We start from the raw sequence: 19,858 nt of genomic DNA on the forward strand, positions 1-19,858 counted from the left end.
GCAGCAAAGCAAGTGGCGCAGCCGCTTGTCTAACTTACTATTCTAACAGAATCCGTCTGTCTGTGAGTCTGTGTGTCCGCACATCGTGTAGTGGGTTCAATTTGTTACGGCTACAGGGCAGACGGTACGGCGTAGGGGGTTGAAATTTGCACACCTTATAGGTGACAGAACGGGTCAGCGCCTTTTCTAGGTTCCGACTCGCTGGGGTGCACGGTTCGCGCGTGGGGCGCGCTGGAAGAACGCCAATGAAATTTTGATCGGTTCGTAGATCTTCATTGAGAGCCGGGGTCGACAAACTTTGTGAACTAAATGCATGCCGATCGGTGGCGGGTGCCTCGCATTGGCGGATGGGCAAGTTTTTAATTTGAATAAAAAGTGGCGAGAGAATGTGTTGATTTTCATTCAATGGGAACAGTTTATTATACAAGTATAAAAATGCACCGAGTTTGCCGCAATGCGCCACAATTATCTCAGGGCGTCATTTTTGCCGCAAATCGCACAGTTTTGTCAAATATGGTCCGATATGGGTGCAATTTGGTGCCAAGATACATGCTCAATCGCCGGGTGAAAATGCGTCGCGTTTGTCGCAATGCGCCACATATGCCACAAAACGCCATTTCCGACAAATACGATTAAGCGTAATGGAATGGCACGAATAAGGGCAGGGCTGGGAACACTTGAAGTCTGATATTTTAGTACTGATTGGATCCAATTATTCTGTGACCTGACATGACCCGGCGGTGTTGGTAGGGGTAGGGTAGTGGTAGGGGTAGGGGTAGGGGTAGTGGTAGGAGTAGTAGTAGGGGTAGTGGTAGGGGTAGGAGTGTGGGTAGTGGTAGGGGTAGATGTAGTGGTAGGGGTAGGGGTAGGGGTAGTGGTAGTGGTAGTGGTAGGGGTAGTGGTAGGGGTAGTGGTAGGGGTAGGGGTAGGGGTAGGGGTAGGGGTGGAGGCAAAAGCAGAACAGTGGCCCGGGCTGATCCCAGCGGACGAGAGGTGACCTATGTGACCTGGCCTGACCCAAAGTGACCGAGGCTGACCCCTTTGACCCGTCTTGACCCTGTATCACCCAAATTTCATCCAACAACGCCCTCAGAACAGTTCTTTTTTTAAATTCTCTTCACGTGTTCCGTCCATATCTATGCTTCTAGACGACACATCGACATGAATCAAACACCATTCGAAAGCAAATTGGCTGGTGCTGTATTTTTTTTCTACCACGCAGCAAAGCAAGTGGCGCAGCCGCTTGTCTATATTACTATTTAAACAGGATCCATCTGTCTGTTTGTTTGTCTGTCCGCCACGCCGTATAGTGGGTTCAATTTAGCCGGCCTACAGGGCAGACGGTATATCGTAGGGGGTTGAAATTTGTACACCTTCTAGGTGACAGAGCGGGTCAGTGCCTTTTCTAGGTTTCGGCTCGCTGGGGTGCACGGTTCGCGCGTGGGGCGCGCTGGAAGAACGCCAATGGAATTTTGATCGGTTCGTAGATCTTCATTGAGAGCCGGGGTCGACAAACTTTGTGGACTAAATGCATGCCGATCGGCGGCGAGTGCCTCGCATTGGCGGATGGGCAAGTTTTAATCTGAATAAAAAGTGGTGAAAAATGTGTTGATTTTCGTTCAATGGGAACAATTTGTGATACGAGTATACAAATGCACCGCATTTGCCGCAATGCGTCACATTGGTGACAAGGCGCCATTTTTGCCGCAAATCGCATAGTTTTGTCAAAAATATGGTCCGATATGGGTGCCATTTGGTGCCAGGATGCATGCTCAAACAACAGGTAGAGATGCGCCGCATTTGCTGCAATGCGCCACATTTGCCACAAAGCGCCATTTCCGACAAAATCGAGTAAGGGCAATGGAATGGCACGAATTATTCTGTGACCTTACATGACCCAGCGGTGTTGGTAGGGGTAGGGGTAGGGGGTAGTGGTAGTTGTAGGGGTAGTGGTAGTGGTTGTGTAGTGGTAGGGGTAGGGGTAGGGGTAGTGGTAGGAGTAGTAGTAGGGGTAGGGGTAGTGGTAGCGGTAGGAGTATGGGTAGTAGTAGTGGTAGGGGTAGATGTAGTGGTAGGGGTAGATGTAGTGGTAGGGGTAGGGATAGGGGTAGGGGTAGGGGTAGGGGTAGTGGTAGTGGTAGTGGTAGTGGTAGGGGTAGTGGTAGTGGTAGGGGTAGGGGTAGTGGTAGGGTAGGGGTAGTGGTAGGGGTAGTGGTAGGGGTAGGGGTAGTGGTGGAGACAAAAGCAGAACAGTGGCCCGGGCTGATCCCAGCGGACGAGAGGTGACCTATGTGACCTGGCCTGACCCAAAGTGACCGGGGCTGACCCCTTTGACCCGTCTTGACCCCGTATCACCCAAATTTCATCCAACAACGCCCTCAGAACAGTTCTTTTTTTAAATTCTCTTCACATTTCCGTCCATATCTATGCTTCTAGACGACACATCGACATGAATCAAACACCATTCGAAAGCAAATTGGCTGGTGCCGCAATTTTTCCTACCACGCAGCAAAGCAAGTGGCGCAGCCGCTTGTCTATATTACTATTTGAGGAGGGTGCGTCTGTCCGTTACCGAGGTCCCGACTTGGTGGTGCTTTGCGTGGACTACAGGCCAGACCGTTGCACCTAGCCCGGTGAAATTTGCACAACTTATAGATCAGGGATGCGTGACGTGCCTTTGAGGGGTCTGGGCTCGATCGGGTCGATAGGGAGCGCGTAGCGCGTGCTCAAAAAGTGCAAATTCGCGTCATAGACTTTACACGTATAAATCGGCGTGCGAAATCGGGCGAAAACGGCTAATTTTGGCCGACACGGGTCCAGTTCCCGTGCAATATCTTGGTGACCAGGGGTGCGACCGGCACGGGGAAAACAGCATCGTGTACAGAATTGAACGGGCTATTGAATGGTGTGCAATGCAGAGGATAGCACGCGCCACGTGCACCGGAGAGGGCACTTTTGTTGAAAAATTGCGGTTTTTGAGGGATTTTGGAATTAATTTTATTTTTAGGTGACCGTTTAATGGAGCGAGTTGAATCAACGCCTATTTGCAAGAGAAAGGCACCGCCTCTCATATAAAAATTGTGAAAAGCTGATTGATCCAAATCAAGGTGGTGCAAATCACAGGAGAAAATGGTGTTTGTCAATTTTGTGCCACTTCATTAATCACACGGGGTTTGCTGCATAACCTGATACCTTTGGCAATTGAATATGGTACCATTGGATAGAGCATTCAATTCTGTCCAATATTCACTCTTCATTTTTGCATGATTAGCAACAGTATCCTTAAAAAATGTAAATGTTCCAAACCATTACATTGTCATTTTTAGCGAAATTCATCGATGGCCCTCAAAAGACTTCACGCCAGTTTTCGAATCATTCTAAAGTAGAACGCATGATAATACGACACGGGCACCTCGATGCGATGTATCTTTTTGTTTTCTTACAAAATGCTTGGCCGTCAAAAAGCAATCGAACGAAATGGATATCTACCAACCAAATCGACACAGACCAACCCAATACCCACGGGTCCAAAAAATCCCCCCTTCGCGTTGCGGAGCACGCGGGTAACCCTAGTTTTTTGCTAAAGTTCACATGCGGTTAGGTCGGTCACGTGATCTCACCGTTATAAGTCAATGAGGGAAATATGGAAACTGTTATTTTAGCGCCAGGAATGATCTAAAACAGGGGTCGGCAAATGGTGGGGCATGCCCCCTTTGGGGGTAATGGAGCCCTTTCGGTGGGGGTAATGAGGGATTCTGAGAAAGCCTATCTTTTTAGAGTTTGTAGCTCCAGTGATGGAGCCATCGTGACTGTTGCATCCCAGGGTTCAAAGATTAGCCCAGGCCAAAGGCACAGCAGTCAGCACACATTGATTAGATACCAATTTTCACGTACCTGCTCGCCTCACCATCTCACCCCTCCGTACAGTCTGTCTTAAAAGTACCGCGCAAAGTGACGGTGGATCCATCAAGCCTGACCGAGGAAGGGCCTGCTAAATTTGAGTCACCGAAGCAACTGACATCCTCGTCTATTCCCCAGGTAAATTGGTTGGGTGACTTTCAAATTATGGCAGGCCCTTCCTCGGTTAGGCTTGATGGATCCACCGTTACTTTGCGCGGTACTTTTAAGACAGACTGTACAGTCGTACAAAAGCAGCTGCAACTTTTGACCGTCGCCCGTCTGTTGGCGTTTCAACAGCCGCTAACGTAAGGGGGAGGAGTCGATCGGACCCCCGCGGCCTCTCGGACTCTGATATGGAGCTGTGCATAAAAAAGACGAGCGTGCTACCCATGACAATAGGAAGCCGCTGCTGCCCATTTTTAAGGTCCTTGGTCATTCCGTCTCATTCAAGAGGGCAATGACAAGTGTCGAGAAAATCGGGACCCGCTATAACTCCTTGAAGTGAGAGTTTATGGCTCAAGATGATCTCCAGAAAAAGCTCATAAGCCAACGGTCATTATGGGTCCAGAGGCCAGTTTTACCAACAGAAAAATAGCCGCCTGCCGGAATTTTTGCCTAAAGATCGTTTCACATGTGGAGCGTAAACGGTACAGCCCTATCCGCTTACGAGCCCATCGCGTTTACGCTCCGTATGTGAAGCGGTCTTGAGGCAAAAATTCCGGCAGGCGGTTATTTTTCTGTTGGTGAAACTGGTCTCAGGTCATGATATTTTCCGGGCTGGTAAAAAAAAAAATATGATGGGCTCGCGAGGGTACAATTTGGTCGTGATCCAATGCCTTTTACGTGAGCTTTTAACGAAAAACCACCCGCCGCCCCTATACGTAGGTACAAGGGTTAAATGGGATATAGCATAGGCGGCGGAACGGGGAGGGCACCGGGGCACCGTGCACCCTTTTATTTTTGCATTTTAACATTAGCCCTATGGGCGTTGCATGGAAAGAATGGGACCAAAAGTCAGCAGTGCCCCCCCCCCCGCCTCCCCTCCCCCTTAATTGAAGGTGTTCCGCCGCTACTGGGATAAAGGCATTAAATGTTTTGTGGAGGAAGTGTCATGTTTTAAACTTGATGCATTGGAAATGCACAAATACCAAAGAGTTCCAGGACGGTATGGAATTTCAGTAAACTTGGTTGTGTCAGCAATGGGGTCTGGTAGGTGGGGGTAATGGCCCTGCCTGGCGCCCAAAAAGGGGGCACGACCCCGAATGACCTGCCGACCACTGATCTAAAACTATCTCAAGCACATGCAATCATGGTTTCATGCGCTCCCTGCAAGGTACGGTGCTACACCTTTGCATTGCTAACCTTGCATGACGTCATTTATGACGTCACAAGGGCCATATTAGTTTTCCGTCAATACCTCCGGAACAAAGTAAGTTAGACAGTCGACCTCCTTTGACCAAGTTCGTGACCTGAGGGACTCTTACCAGACTTTGACTCGAGGTTAACGACTCAAAACCTTAACCCTCGGACTTATAAGGGGTCGAACGGACCACCCTCGTTTTTTCGCGAATAACTCGCGTAAAAAGTGGCCGATCAAGACGAAACTTTCAGTACATTCGGGTTAATCAATTTTACACCTACACTGAAAATTTCACGACCCTGACCCAAATCACCTTTGACCTGTGACCTATTTTCCGAGACCATGTTTGGCCGGAATCGCGATTCGGCGTGTCGGCTCACATTATCCGCGCGGTTGCAGTCTTTTTGTGGTTTCAAACGTTCAACCATGTGAAATGATGTTGGTTCCATGCATTATATGCTGGGTGTCAAGGTCACCTGAAGGTCAGGTCAGGTCATTGACCTTTGGTGACCTCGGTTCACTTTTTCGAGTTTTACATGTTTCTAGGCTGGTTTTTGGGGCTGATTTCGAATTTAGCGACCATTTGAGCATTTACGAAGTAATTTTGGTGCCTTCTTATCATGTTACGAGGCTGTCAGTAGCGGTTGACACCTACTATGAATACCCGGCAGGGCGCATACTGGTTGACCTGACCTGACCTGACCCGACCTGGCCTAAATGCGTGGAGAAATCATCTGTGATCAAAACTAGCATGAAATTCGTGATCAGCACCCCGAAAAGCCCCAAAGCAACCTCACTTTACGATGTTTTAACAGGTTCCGATTTTCCCGACTTTTGGGTAATTGACCTGACCTGCAAAGTCAACCAATGACCTAGGACCTTAAAATTGGGTATCATCGGCTTCGTCTCATCACGGGCAGCAAGCTCGTTTTTTCCGCAAAGCTCTAGCTATATCAGGGGCCGAACCGCAAGGGGGAATGGAAGTGCCACGTTTATGCAACATTTCATGCAGTTCCTGCACATTGCGAAAGCTTATAACATGGGAAACGTCATGCATTCACGTTCTTTAATGAATTTGCTACAGTTTGGCGTGTAATTCGTAGGCGTAGGTCTCCTAGATCCAAGGCTATAAGGGTTGAAAGGTTGTGAGAGGCTAGAACCCCTGAAACGCCCACTGTGCGTTGGTGTCACGAGGTTCCACGGCACACTTCGACAGTGACGGGTATGCACTCACACTAGGACCCAGCGGCTGAAAGACTGCGTCGGTTCGAAAATTAGAGCTCGCCTCGATGTATCAATCCATATCGATGCGTGATGCCATCGCTCAATGTAAGCACGTTTTTATTCTCCTATCATCAGAATGTTAGAAGCGCGTTTAGCCGTTTCCCGGCGCGGCCTGCAGTCGCCCCGTCCGCGCCGTGTCGGTGTGCCGGTCGCGGGGGAGTGGTCTGGTCCGTCTCCGAGGGATAGCCGGCGGCGGCGGCGCCGGTCAGCGCGGCGCGCTGTCAGCTGTGACTCAGCGGCGCAGGAACGCCGGGCCCGGGCCTGTGACGTAGTGCAGCTGTTTGGGAGGTGTGGCCCTCTCAGACACTTACGGAGAGCCGGACTGCTCTGAGAAAGGTCGATTCACGATTTCTAGTGTGCTAGAGGTGCCTCACTGTCAATAAGTCTCCGCTCTCGTTACTTCGTGCGGCATGTTGGCATTCAAGGGTGCTATGGATCCGGACAGAATGGGAATTACGGCGCAAATAATGATGATTCTGCATTGTCTGCATTGATCGGAGGAATGCGACCGTCTTTATTTTCCTTTTCCTCCATTCTACACCGTTATCTTCAATTATTGTTATCAGTTTCCTCTTGGGTTGTCCGCGGTGATTGTTGCCTCCCATTTTCTATCAGACCTTTGCACGACTGTGTGCCTTTTGTACCATTTATCTCGCCGGTGCATCGTAGAGGCTTCGTCTTTCCCAGGTCCTAACCAGGAGGCCGCATGTCCGCCGTCAGGTGAGCCGACATTTGGGCCCACCAACCGTTCATGGCTTTGGAACCGTCTGACCCGCTCGGTGCTCGCTCACCACACCACCTCACCCTCTTTATACCCTATGGACGTCGTCTCTCCGAACCGGGTCTGCCGTTCAGACGGCCTCATCTCAGACGCAGGCAGACGTCGTGGTGCGACGCCTCGATATGGGGACCTCATACCTACCTACCGGTGCCCTGTCGGCCCTGGCCGAGGAATACCACAGTCTAGAGCGCCGCCGCCGGCCCAAGTGTGATGTAAACACGCCTGATCCGCTGCATTGTGGCGCGGAGAGCTGCGCGGACCGAGTTCAGTGATATCTCGGAGTCGTCGTGTTCCACCAGCCACGCCAGCTCAGACGCCGGGATAGACCAGTAACGGGATGAGTTAATCCGGTGGCATCGGATAGGCATTCTTTACAAAGGCGTCTTTTTGAGGTTATGGACTGATTTTGGTGAAAACTTTGTAACGGTAGATGATATGTCTTTATTTATTCCAGGGAATTTCATTAGACGCATTGGAGGCGACGACTAGAGCAAAGCGAAACAGCGGCGGTGTTCCCCTTGATGAAATGAAGTAAAATGGTCATTGACCAGACATGACAGGAGTTGCATGGATTTGCATTGGCACGGACGACCGAATCCCGATTCCCGGATAGGAATATATGTCAATGACGATCTTTGCACACATCCTTTTATGATCTGAACGATTTGCATGATTTAAACGGTTCTTGGGACACAATCAGAACTATGCCGTCCGCTCTCCAGGATTGGTCGAGAATTACAATGTCGTCGAGAGACGCCGACCGCCGGCCGGCGCGGTCAGACGGATAACTGTCGGCAATTTTTGTCGCCAACCGGTTTTAGAATTCCGCTGTCCGCCACAACGGGCCCTTATAAATGAATGGTGATTCACGTTATACCGGAATAGGTATATGAATCTTGTCATCTCACTATCCCTGAAACGGCATCTTCATTGCCTCGTCTTGTATTCCAAGTATCGACTACTTATCGAGTATCGACTTGAATTCATGTCATAAGGGAGTTTGAAATGGACCAGCCTTGGCTGTCACGATCTAAAAAATTATCTGCTCCTTTAGCGTGCACCCCGCACATCGAATTAATGTCGACGATAGAGGGCTAGCAGATTCAACGATAAAGCATCATGCCCGAGTTACCTTGCAGTTTGCACTGACTTTTGCCCGTTCTCCTGCAGTTCCTTTTTCATATGCAGTTTTCATGCAAGTTTGAAGCCAAAATGGCTGCTGGAAAACACGTCTGGTTGCCTAATCCTATCACCATTCACGGATGCACCTACGGCGCCTTTACCTGAGCGTTTCGACTTGGCGGCCGTGCCGCGGCGCGGCGGGTGTCGGCCGCTCCCGGAAGTGTTCCGATCGATCTGCAGGGTCGCGCGGAGGGGCGGCGCGGGTGCTCCACCCTCCCCTCGGCACCCGGCCGGCCCCGTGGAGGTGCACGCCGGCTGGCAGACCATTGATCGCGGCTAACGTTACACCGCGGACGGACAGCGTCAGCAGTTCAAACCGCAACGCGTCTAAACACCAGCTCAGAGCGCCGTCAACAACGCAGCGACCGGTCAGAGGCCGGGGTTGAGATACCCACGGTGACTATAAGAGATACCCATCCATTGCACACTGCATAGTGCACTGTGAACAGGCTCAGCTATCCATGTGTGATACGCCAAAACGGCACGATGAGTTGCTAATAAATTACATGTGCTTGTAGGGGAAGCTACTGATTTGCTGGTGTGAGGAGGCGGAAAATGACGAGGTTCAGTCGGCTTTTTGCTGTGTCACGCCCTCTCGTATATTGATATGACGACCTACGAGACGCGTCATGATCTGCTGAGTGATGGACAGATGCAGAGCGGCGTCGGATCGGGCTAGACCGGACTGCCCCAGCGCGACGTAACGCCTGGCAGTAGGAGGGTACGAGAAACCGTATACGGAGTTAGAAGAACTTAACGTGAGATTTTATTAGTCTCGGACGGTAGGACAGACGGCGCACCTGCCATGGCCAGTAACCGGTGCCCTGTAACCAGTGACCGTCGACCGGTAGCCGGTGGTGACCTGTGGCAGATGACCGGTGTGGTCAGTCGGTGGCCGGTGTGCCGGCTCCCCGTCGGCTGAGTCACCGGGCCGCTCTGTGCGGCGCCGGGCAGAAATAACCCGGCGCCGGCCCCGTTTGCCGTGCTCGGCGTGCCGGCCGGTGTCTGCCGGCTCAGCCGACCTGTCTCCGCCGTACCCCCCCCCCCCCTGGTGACCCCCTGTGTGACGTCACGCCGGTGACGCCAGCCGCGCCGCGGGCCGCCGCCGCCGCCCACCGCGGTCCGCGTGGGCCATCGAGGGCGCCCCGGGGCCATTCAGCGCTCCGCCTGGAATGTTCCGAGGGCCGCGGAGGCCCGCCAAGAGCCGTCCGTGGACCGTCCCGGAAGCCTGGACTGAGATGAATGCTGGCAGGCTGATCTGTTCGGGGCGGGTCGGGGACTCGGGCGCCATGGCAGCTGGTGGGTCTGTTTGTTTGGCAGCTCCTGCAGCCTGCAGGTGTTGACGGCTGTTGTTTCGTGCCGGACGGGGTGGCCGATCCGTCAGGTGCAGCGGTGGCACAGAGGTGTGATGTCACCGCAGGCACGGCACCGCGCGTCACGGGCTAGGCGGCTCCAATGCTGGGGGTCGAGCGTCCAACGCCACATGGTGGACGTTGGGGAGACCGGCGTACTGAACTGCGATCGGCGCTGAGGTGTGTGGATCATATCTGTTGGCTAATGACAGGTGTATCAAGGATATGACGATCACGATGTCTATTCGACGCTCGATGACATCACGTTCCAGTCCATCAAATAGGTGGACATATCGAGTTGACGGACCGCTAGTTTTTCGAGTTGGCCGAATAACTGAGAACGACGGTCGACTATGATACTCAGCCGGAACGAAGAGGCGGCTGATCAATTGCCTCAGACACTGAACCCTCTATGCCGGCATTATGTCCTGTCTTGTCGCTCACGAAAACTTTGATAAAGCTGTCGACGATAAACACAAGGCAGTTGAATAGTTTGTACGAATGCAAGCACACAACTTTGGGCAATTATCCCTCTACAAAATACCTACGTGCCGCTTAAATTAGACAAAATGTATCGGTTTGACCATATTGTGCGGTGTCTTGCACTGATAGGTAAGGCTGCTTGCGCGCTCCTGAGGCGAATTCCAGTCTGGTAACTTGGCATGACAAGGCCCGGTCCACGGTTCGTATTCCTTGACGCCAGTTGTGGTATCGCGGTAATAAGGTTTCAAGGATTGATTTATGGTTTTCTCAAAACGGAACGAGCATCAGACCGGACATACCAACTGTGATGTGGATCGAGCGAAAAAAGCAATTTTTACTGTGCCACCGATATGTTTCATAAACACTTAATGTGGACGTGTAACTGGAGCAAATAGAAATCATACGCCGTGGTCGGAATTCATATTTCGCACCGAAGTAACGTCATAGATGTGAATTGCGAGAGACAACTATTGTTGCTGCAATGGCCCATAATTTTTTTTTTTTACCTACCTAACGAATGGTGATCGTCGTGGAACGACGATTTGTCTCGATCATCGGCCTCCTTTAGTGTCCAGTTGATCACAATTAAGTGCTTACAGCATCTCAAACACAACAGACAGCTCCCTTCCCCTGGCTCTTACGTCTGTGTCTCTTCCTCGTCTCCAGACCAGTTCGGTCTTCTGAGACTCTTCAACAATGCATTGATTGCGAGGGAGCAGCACATTCACTGTTGCATTGAAAGGCTGACGTCGCTCGGGCTGGCTGCGACAGCTACCTATATACGGCCAGCCACAGCTCTCCGCGCCTCCGAGCGATCCAGAACGCCCGGCTGAGTCAGCTCCCCGCGAGCTGGCGGGCGGCGGCAGACGGCGCCGGTTACGTGGAGGTCGCGTAAGAGCCTTGTGACGCGCTGGCGCGGGGGTGGCGGCTCCCGGGGCGGCCGCTGCGCGGAGGACCTGCGGACGGGCGCCGCCGCCCACTCGGCTCACCGCTGAGGTCACGGAGCGCGCTGAGTGTCGGCGCCGCTGACTGCGCCGCGGCCGCCGCTGCGCTGATCGGACGGGGCTGACGTCACGCGCTGTACGGGCACTGCGTGGCCAGTTCGACGAACACAGGAAGTGCAGATGACGTCACTATGCAGCTGCAGAGCGCATACTGCATATGGTGCCGAGTGCCGCCCCCGCCCGGCGTGATGGTCAATGGTCGCCCGCTGCACGTTTGTCACTCCGCCCGCGCCTGGCTCTCCAGGAAGTCGGATAAGTCTTCAAAGGAGCCTCTCAGCACGCGCAAAAGGGAAAACAAATACCCATAAATGTGTTTGCCGACGTTCTGACGCGCACCAAAACACACCTGCGCACTCAAATACTCACACAGACACACGGACACACGTGCACGGCCGGGGCGCGGACCGGATCGTTCGGACGGTTCTTACCGTACTGGTAAACAAACACCGAGTCGGCACCGGCAGCGGATTCACACACTGGGACAATGGCAGCCGGTTGTGGAAGGACGGCGCAGTCGGCACTCTGTGCCATACCTCATGCTATCATGTGTAGAAAACGGCTACTTCGTGGACCATTATCGCCGTTCATTCGGTTTATCAATTCATCCGCTCATAAATTGATACATTTACTCGTTCTTCCGTTTTCTTTTGTGCTGCGCATATATAGCGTTGCCTCACTATGCCAACACCTATATTCCGGGTTGCTTATAGGTGCTTTCTTACGACTGGATAAATTTATCGTCGAATGAGACTAAAGTGGAAAACAGCCACCGTTGGCCGCATTTGCAAACACGAGATTATCGATACGAGATAAAATCTGAGTTATCGACACGAAGCTCCAGGCAGTTTACCCTCAAACCAAACATATGCGGATTTACACCAAGCACGGATATCTTTAGATTACCCTCGCCGGTTGTACTTTTGACACAACAACCCGACGAGCATCGTCCGTTCGTGACTGATCTTTTCTCCGCCTGCAGTACGCCGACCGTCCACCCCTGGTGACCCGTCCCTGTCCGTCCCTGCAGGTTCAGCGGCGCCCAGTACTCGTTCGCCGACACGTTCGAGGTCTCCGAGTCGGAGTCGGATGACGACGAGTTCTACCTGCCGGCGCCGGCGCGCCGCCGCCACCTGCAGTGGCGGCACAAGCCGGCGCTCACGCTCGAGGCGGCCGACGACGGCGCGTCCGAGGCGCCGTCGGAGGCGGCCTCCGAGCCGGCCGCCGAGCGGTTCGCCGAGCTCGGGGACGACGTGGCCCAGGCCGAGGAGGAGGCCCGCCGGCGCCGCGAGCGGCTCCACAAGATCGCCCAGGAGCTGATGGTGACGGAGCGGAAGTACGTCCAGGAGCTGCACCTCATCGACCAGGTCAGACGGTCGGCGCCGCTGGCGGTGCAGTGGGGGTCAATGGGGAGGGAGGGGACAGCGAGGTGCTTCTGACAACTTGGATGTGTACCACTCAAACAACGCTATGTCGAAAGTTTATTCGGAGGCTTAAAAGATTACACTTTGGAATGGCGTGTAATCGCTGAGGTAATCCCACGAATATGAGATTGGATAGGCATCTGTAGTGTTTGCAGAAATAGACCGTCCCGTCACGCTCCGAAGCCACGTGTAGCTGTCAATGTCTGGCGTTGTTTGATTTTGTTCGTGTCTCAATGTAGTTGCCCTTCGTATTTAGCAACAATATTTATATCATTTGGAGAAATTTGCTCCATTCAGTCTTTTTAAAAGCAGATGTTCCGTAACCCCAGTCGGATTACATCTAACGTCTTGTATGCAATCTATCGCACTAAGATTTTGCAGTAGGTACTCAAATACAAATACCGCCTACCTACTTCGATATATTTTTTTAGATGCAGAATGAGACTGTTGTTTTCTATGCTGGAGTGTTGAAAAACCCGGCATCTCTGAGCGGTATGAAATACGGCCCTGGCGCCGTCAGTTTGAAATGAATTGAATGAATTCAGTGCCGTTCGACGAACCTCGGTGCCGACAAACTTCCTGTACCCGTGCACGCTGTGAGGGCTGAGGCGTGCCGCCCGTGCACGGCTGGGCTGGGCCGGCACTCGGCTCCGTATGCTCAACTGGGGCAGCTGGGGTTCGGTCAGACCGGCGCTGGGCCTGGGCCGATACTTTGCATCGGGGCAGGCTCACCGTCACACAGGGGGACAGCGCGGCCGGTTATTGGTGTTTTAGGCACTGATTCAGCTATTAGAAAGCGACTTAGTAATAAGTATTCGGGCGAGACCGGTATTACGTAGCTAATTAGTGGTGATGTGAACCGCATTAGCTGAAAGCTATAATTCCAGTTGGACCATTTATCTGTGCCACACCCTCTGTTGCCGCCTTAAAAAGACGGTGTTGTCATCGTTTCTGAGTACCGAGTAGATATGTCATGACTGGCTCTGAGAACGATCCGTGTCGCCGACGGCCCGCTGACACGCTCCGCTCCTCCGCCCAGATCTTCCACTTCCGCGTGGACCAGGAGAACCGGGCGCACCACATGTTCAACAACGAGATCACGGCGCAGATGTTCTCCAACGTCAAGTCCATCTACCAGTTCCACAAGGACCACATGCTGCCGCAGCTGGAGGCGCGGCTGGAGAGCTGGGAGGACGACCCGCGGATCGGTAAGGGCGCGCTGCCCGAGTGGCGGCTGATAATTTACGGCAGCTCGTTACGGGCGCGCGCCGCCTCACTGGGCTGGGCGGCACCCGACTGTCCACTGCGGCCCTTCATCCGTCCGCGATCATGGGCGGCCTCGGATGGTATCAGTACAGGGAGATGACACTGGCCCGCGGGGTATTTCAGCCGAGTCAGCAGATTCTGTGTAAGCCCCGGCTGGCGAAAGGTGGGCGTCCGGCCCCTCCGCTCTGTTCCAAACAATGTGACGGTTCTTCTCCGCGCTGTATAAATCGGGTGGCGGATCGGCGCCGGCGCCTGCCAAACATAGATAACGGCTGCAGCTGCGGCTTGGCCAGCTCACAGCTGCAGCTGTTTAAACAAACCGCCGCCCGTGGGCTCGCACCTGGAGCGTCCCAAAGCTCTGATTCGCCCGTGTGAAACCTTTGTTTCAAAAACAAAGCTCCATAACTCTTGGTCGGCCTCTAAATCTCGGTAAGATCTGATCAACTTAATTATTGGACCTTATTCTTTTTTCTCTCCGGGAATATGCGTTCGCTTCAAAATAAATGATCCAAAGGCCCCGAACGCTATCGGTGTTTCGTGTCGCGGATCGAGGATTTGAGCAGCTAGCCGGGTCCCGTCCTGCGCCGGGAGTCGTGTGGTGGTCGCCACCGACCCGGCCATCCTTTGTCCCGGCTCGGCCAGCGTAACGGCCGGGCCGACCCGGTGCCCACCTGGTCTGGATGGGCTGGCTGAGGTGGGAGGATGGGCTGAAGTGTATGATAAATCGTTTTTAGCTGAATGAAGAGCCGGATATGATGATTCACCTATGCATGCTCATTCACTTAGCCAGATATACGTGCCGTTAACCAACTTTGACTAACGTTCATTCTATTATTAAGTCTCTGATTATAATAAAACCCCGCTGCCGCGATATCCCACCAGGCAGTCTGTTGTGGCTCTCTGTGCCTCCCTTCACATAACCAGCGCCGCTTTCCTCCACCTCTCCGCCTCGGGACAAATATTTGACCCCGACCGAAAACAGAGGCGACGGGCTGCCGCCAACAGCAGCGGCGCGGCGCGGCGGGTGTATGTGTGGGGGTGTGCACAATGGGCTGGCGCTGGGTAGGTGGTGGTGGGGCTGCAGGAAGGCGTTTGGACTGCCGGGGGGGGGGGGGCACAGTGGGCACACGGTACAGTGCACACTGCACAGCCTTCTGGCGGCATGCAGCTCGTCCGGTGGGGGGGGGGGGAGGGGGTGAACAGGTGGGCTGTTCACTGTTCAGTACGGGTGCTGTGCTGCTATTGTTCCTGGCTCTTGCCCTTTGATTGCATTTACGAGCTGGAGCCTTTTGCCACTATCCCTGACGTTGGGTACTTACTGTTTCTCTGCGGGATTTTCTGGGTGGCACATTGGTGACGCTACTGTGCTATTATGCAAACTATTTTTTTTTTTTGTCTGTAACGATCCCGGGCCACTGCTGACGAATAGGTAGGTAACGACGTAGCGTCCCGGGTAGACTCCAAGGCTGGGCTCGGCGGTTAGCGCTGCTCTCGTTCGCCGCCCGTTGAGAGGAGCTGTCATTACAGCCGGTCAAGACCGTTTATAAATGGTCGGTCACAGTCGGCACCGGTCGAAACTCAAACAATGAGTCGGCAACGGCGTCGGGAGGCGGTAGCTATCGTATCGAACGGAAGTCTCGACTTGTGGCATGACGAGGGAATGATGCAGATTGCTGGTTTACTTGTTCACTTGTTACGAGTCCGTGTGCCTGCTTTTAAACGGCGACTGACATCTCCGTGTGAACATTTGCAGGCGATATCATGAAGTCGTGCGCGCCGTTCCTCAAGATGTACACCGAGTTCGTTAAGAACTTCGACAACGCCATGAACCTGATCAACGCGTTCGCGGCCAAGTCGTCACGGTTCGCGGCCATCATGAACGAGATACACGTGAGTTCTTATGCGTTTGCGGTTATGTTTTATTCAATCTTAGGCAATGGCCAGAGCAGATAAGAAATTTAAGTATGGTTTTGATTGCTCGATCTACATACGATTGGGTCGATGGAATGAGGAAGCCAAAGATGAAACGTGATACCTGCTGTATCAACTTGGTTTGTAAAAATTACGGACCAAACACATTATCGTAACCTCATCATTGGATGGCTTTCTCCTCTCTGAACTATCACTGTCCGGACCTGTGTGTCTGCGTATGGCGTGCCTGCGCCGGCTAGTGAGGTAGACAGTGACCAGTGCGTGTGTGCCTGCGTCACTTACCGAGGTGTGCACTGCACTCGTCGGTGGCAGGTTTAGGGAGCCCGCGTGCTGATGACGCACTATCGGCGGTGCGTCCCGCTCGATGGGCGATACCCTCGGTCTCTGCCGGCCAGCTGGCCGGCAGAGACCGAGGGCTGGCGGGTCGCTCCATCAGCCTCCGGGTCAGTGGGTCAGCAGCCGACACTGATGGGTCGCCGGGGATACTGCAGCCGGTGGGGCCGCGTTGTGACCGCACCTGTCCTCCCCGTCCCACAGGAGATGGAGGAGTGCGGAAACCTGCCCCTGCAGCACCACATGATCGTGCCCATCCAGAGAGTGCCGCGCTACGAGCTGCTGCTCAAGGACTACCTGAAACGGCTGCCCGAGGACTCGCCCGACTACGACGACACCAAAAGTACGTGAACGGGACGCTAGCTGTGAATGGTAAAACGGTGGTGGGTTTCCGCGTAACACATGCGACCAAAACGAGGACGAGAGTCGAGGTCACCGTGCTTTTACAATTTTATAGTGATTTTGTAGTGACATGTTTCACGACTCTCGCATTTCAATACACTCGCGTTTTCTCTGCTGTACCAGCGTTGATCATTTGCAGCCCTAGGTCGTGGCACCCGTAGCAGTTATATTGAGTAGCAGAGGCAGGTGTTGGCCCACTTCACACCCGACCCTGTTCGGACCCGTCCAACTGCTAGTCTTTGCTCGCTCGGGATTCCCACACAAGCACTCGTAGTCACACGGCAGAGCGGCGGACGATGTGACTGGCACTTTCCACCTGCCTGCACAATGCATCCGCCCATCACACGCTTTCGCCGGAGCGGCGGCGAGTGCTGGCCGGCCGACGGATTATTCCACCGCTCTGTTACTGCCGCCATCACCGTCCATCAGCGCACCGCACCGACACGGAAATTATAGCCGGCGGCAGTTGGCAGCGTGCCAATGATTCATCGCACCCTCGGGTGACCACTTAGCAACAGCCCCGGGCGCCACACGTAGTGAGGGCGGGCGGATAGTCGTCAGGAGCTGCCGGTGCACGGCCATTAATTCTGGTATGTGCAGTGCGCGTCTTGGTATGCGTCTCTGGTGCACGAACGTCCGACAGATAGATGTCAGGTCATGATCCGATCGTAACTACACATTTTGCGATACGCGGTATTCCGAACATCAGTTCGGCCGATCCTTATGCGTTCCGGAGCCTAGGGCAGTTTGTAACGCGGTGTCAGTCCTTTCACATTTATATTTATCATGTAAATATCACGGACATGTATCATAACTCGGGCAGTGGCCGACCCTCCGCCCTCGTTACCTACCTGATCTGGCCGGCACGCTGATTTGACCTGACCGGGACCTCCCCTTCCACAGAGGCGCTGGAGCTGGTGACGCACGCGGCCACACACAGTAACGAGACGATGAAGCGGGTCGACAAGTTCAAGCAGCTGCTGGAGATTCAGGAGAACATCAGCGGCGGGCCCGACCTCGTTTCGCCGACCCGGCAGCTCGTCAAACAGGGCAAGATCAGCAAAATCTCTGCGCGCGGCGGCGACCACCAGGAGCGCTACCTCTTCCTCGTGAGTGAGATTTAAATCTATTTTCATTTCCAATGTCTCAGCTTAGTATGTAAGTACATACCTACCTGTTTCGGAGACATTTATTTCCAGTTTCCTAGAGGAGAGGTTGCTGGTGGACGCGACTAAAATTTTTTCCCTGGTGACCACTGACCATTCTTTTACACCAATAAGCGGTTCAGTTTATTTTATTATCAGTTTATTTTATACAGTTCAAAGCAATTTGCAGGACATGGTTCATCAACGTCACGAACGTATACCGTGTTATTGCTATCAGCATCGCGTGTTGTCGCACCAGTCGCCTCTAGCGGCCTCCCATGTGCATTCTCTGCAGCTGGCTGCTGGGAAACGGGCCGTTTTATTGCGACTGTGTTCCGTATTAGCAGATGCGTGGGCCCCGTTAACAGTTGTCGATACTTTTTACAAAACATTACACGCGAGAATGTATATTCTTGGAGCACCGTTAAACCGTAAATCTCAATTATTGCGATTTTGGCCTAATGTCCTGTCACGTTCAATGCATTTTCATCGCGGTACCACCGGGGCATCCTGAAACCTCCGAAGTAGTGGACACGGTCAGGATTTCGTTTAGTGAGCAAAAAAGATTGATCTTAAAAGGAGAGTGATCTACAACAATACAGCAGGGCATTCGCCAAAGGCATAATTTTCATATCAAAGAAGAATTCTCTGACACGCGATTCGCGAATTCCTTCTACTAAAACGAATCTCCATGATTCTGATTCGCGGCAATTATGAACTTGTAGCCAAGTTTTCAGCCATGGCGCCGAACCATTTTCTTTGCCATCCCGTCCATTTGCTGCCGGCGGCCGATCCTGGCCCTGCGTTGTGTTATATTGCGGCTGTCTGGTGCCGGAGTCCATCCCCGCGCGGCTCGGTCCGTCCGTATTGTCTGCCGGTAATCTGGCGGCGGATCCGGCTCAGTCGGACGCGCCGTGTTTGCCGTCGGCCGATGATTGGCCGCCGGGCACACATCGCCAGGGTGGCCGGCGGTCGTTGACGCGCGGCCGGCTGATGGTGTCCTCTCCGGCCCGTGACCCCCGGCCGCCGGCCTATCGAGCGATCAGGCTTTTTGTCTGTCCATCAGAGCAGCGCTGCAGAGCGGGTCACGGTGGCCGCCCGGCGTAGCCGCGAAGAGAGCAGAGGAGAGGACTGAGGATGGGACGGAAGAGAGGAGAGAGAGGAGAGTGAGTGATCTCCCAGAGATAACCTAGTGACAGTTTGTTTGCGGGAAGTTCAAGGCGGGACGGCGTCACATTAGTGGAAACTGAAGAGACTGACAGCCACTTGATACTGTTTGGCGGCGTTGTTAGATCACCACATTAGGCAACTGGTCCATCCAAATCCAAAATAGCCTAGGAACCAGGCACCGTTCCATTCACCTGAAGCAATTCATCAAAACGGGTTACTCGGCTGCTGACACAGTCAGCTTTGATCACTAACTCGATCTCCTTGACGTTCAACGGCCACAATGGACACATCAATAACCCGCCGACAGAACTAGAGGCCGTCACCGACATCAAAAGCGGCTGGTCTGCCCTTCTCGCCCTGGTGGTCCGATATCGCCGCCATTCTCCGCATGCAGATCGGCCCGGCGCCCTCCGTCCCTCCCAGGTCACGGCGCCGCCCGCTGTCGGGCCGGGCGGCTCCTTTGGTGAGCGGCTCCCATTGTCAGCTTCCCGAGGCTGACCCGTCCTGCCGCCTGGCGGGCAGGCAGCGCGCCGTTTTTGCTCGTCCTTCCGTGCCCCGCGTCCGCCCACTGCACGGTCTTGCCGAATACCACATTAGCGCGAATTTAATCAAAAATCCGACTTTCGATAAACTGTTATTTATACCTATCAATGGGTAGGAAATTGTCCGAAGTTATCGGATAGAACCTTATTTTTAAGCCACTTTATCATTTGAGGACTTATATCCCTGCCGAAAGTAGACCCACGCTCCGGTTTCTGAAATCGGGCTATGGTACTGAGAAATATGTCCAGTTTTCAATGTAAATTTTACGGAAGCTTCGAGAAGATATATGAGAAAATAGCA

At 53.3% G+C, this 19,858-nt stretch overlaps 1 protein-coding gene across 1 annotated transcript in view; it reads left to right on the forward strand.

Annotated features, from left to right (window-relative positions):
• The window catches only part of LOC122371594 (FYVE, RhoGEF and PH domain-containing protein 4-like), a 63,268-nt gene that overhangs the window by 29,660 nt on the left and 13,750 nt on the right, over positions 1-19,858 (forward strand). The window contains exons 3-7 of the mRNA XM_043348014.1: positions 12,374-12,710; positions 13,807-13,975; positions 15,787-15,923; positions 16,503-16,641; positions 17,604-17,809. Coding sequence (XP_043203949.1) covers positions 12,374-12,710; positions 13,807-13,975; positions 15,787-15,923; positions 16,503-16,641; positions 17,604-17,809 — 988 coding nt within the window. The remainder of the gene's footprint in view (positions 1-12,373; positions 12,711-13,806; positions 13,976-15,786; positions 15,924-16,502; positions 16,642-17,603; positions 17,810-19,858) is intronic.

This window comes from Amphibalanus amphitrite, unplaced genomic scaffold (assembly GCF_019059575.1).
Source record: "Amphibalanus amphitrite isolate SeventyFive unplaced genomic scaffold, NRLGWU_Aamphi_draft 001261F_arrow, whole genome shotgun sequence".
Classification (NCBI taxonomy): Eukaryota; Metazoa; Arthropoda; class Thecostraca; order Balanomorpha; family Balanidae; genus Amphibalanus; species Amphibalanus amphitrite.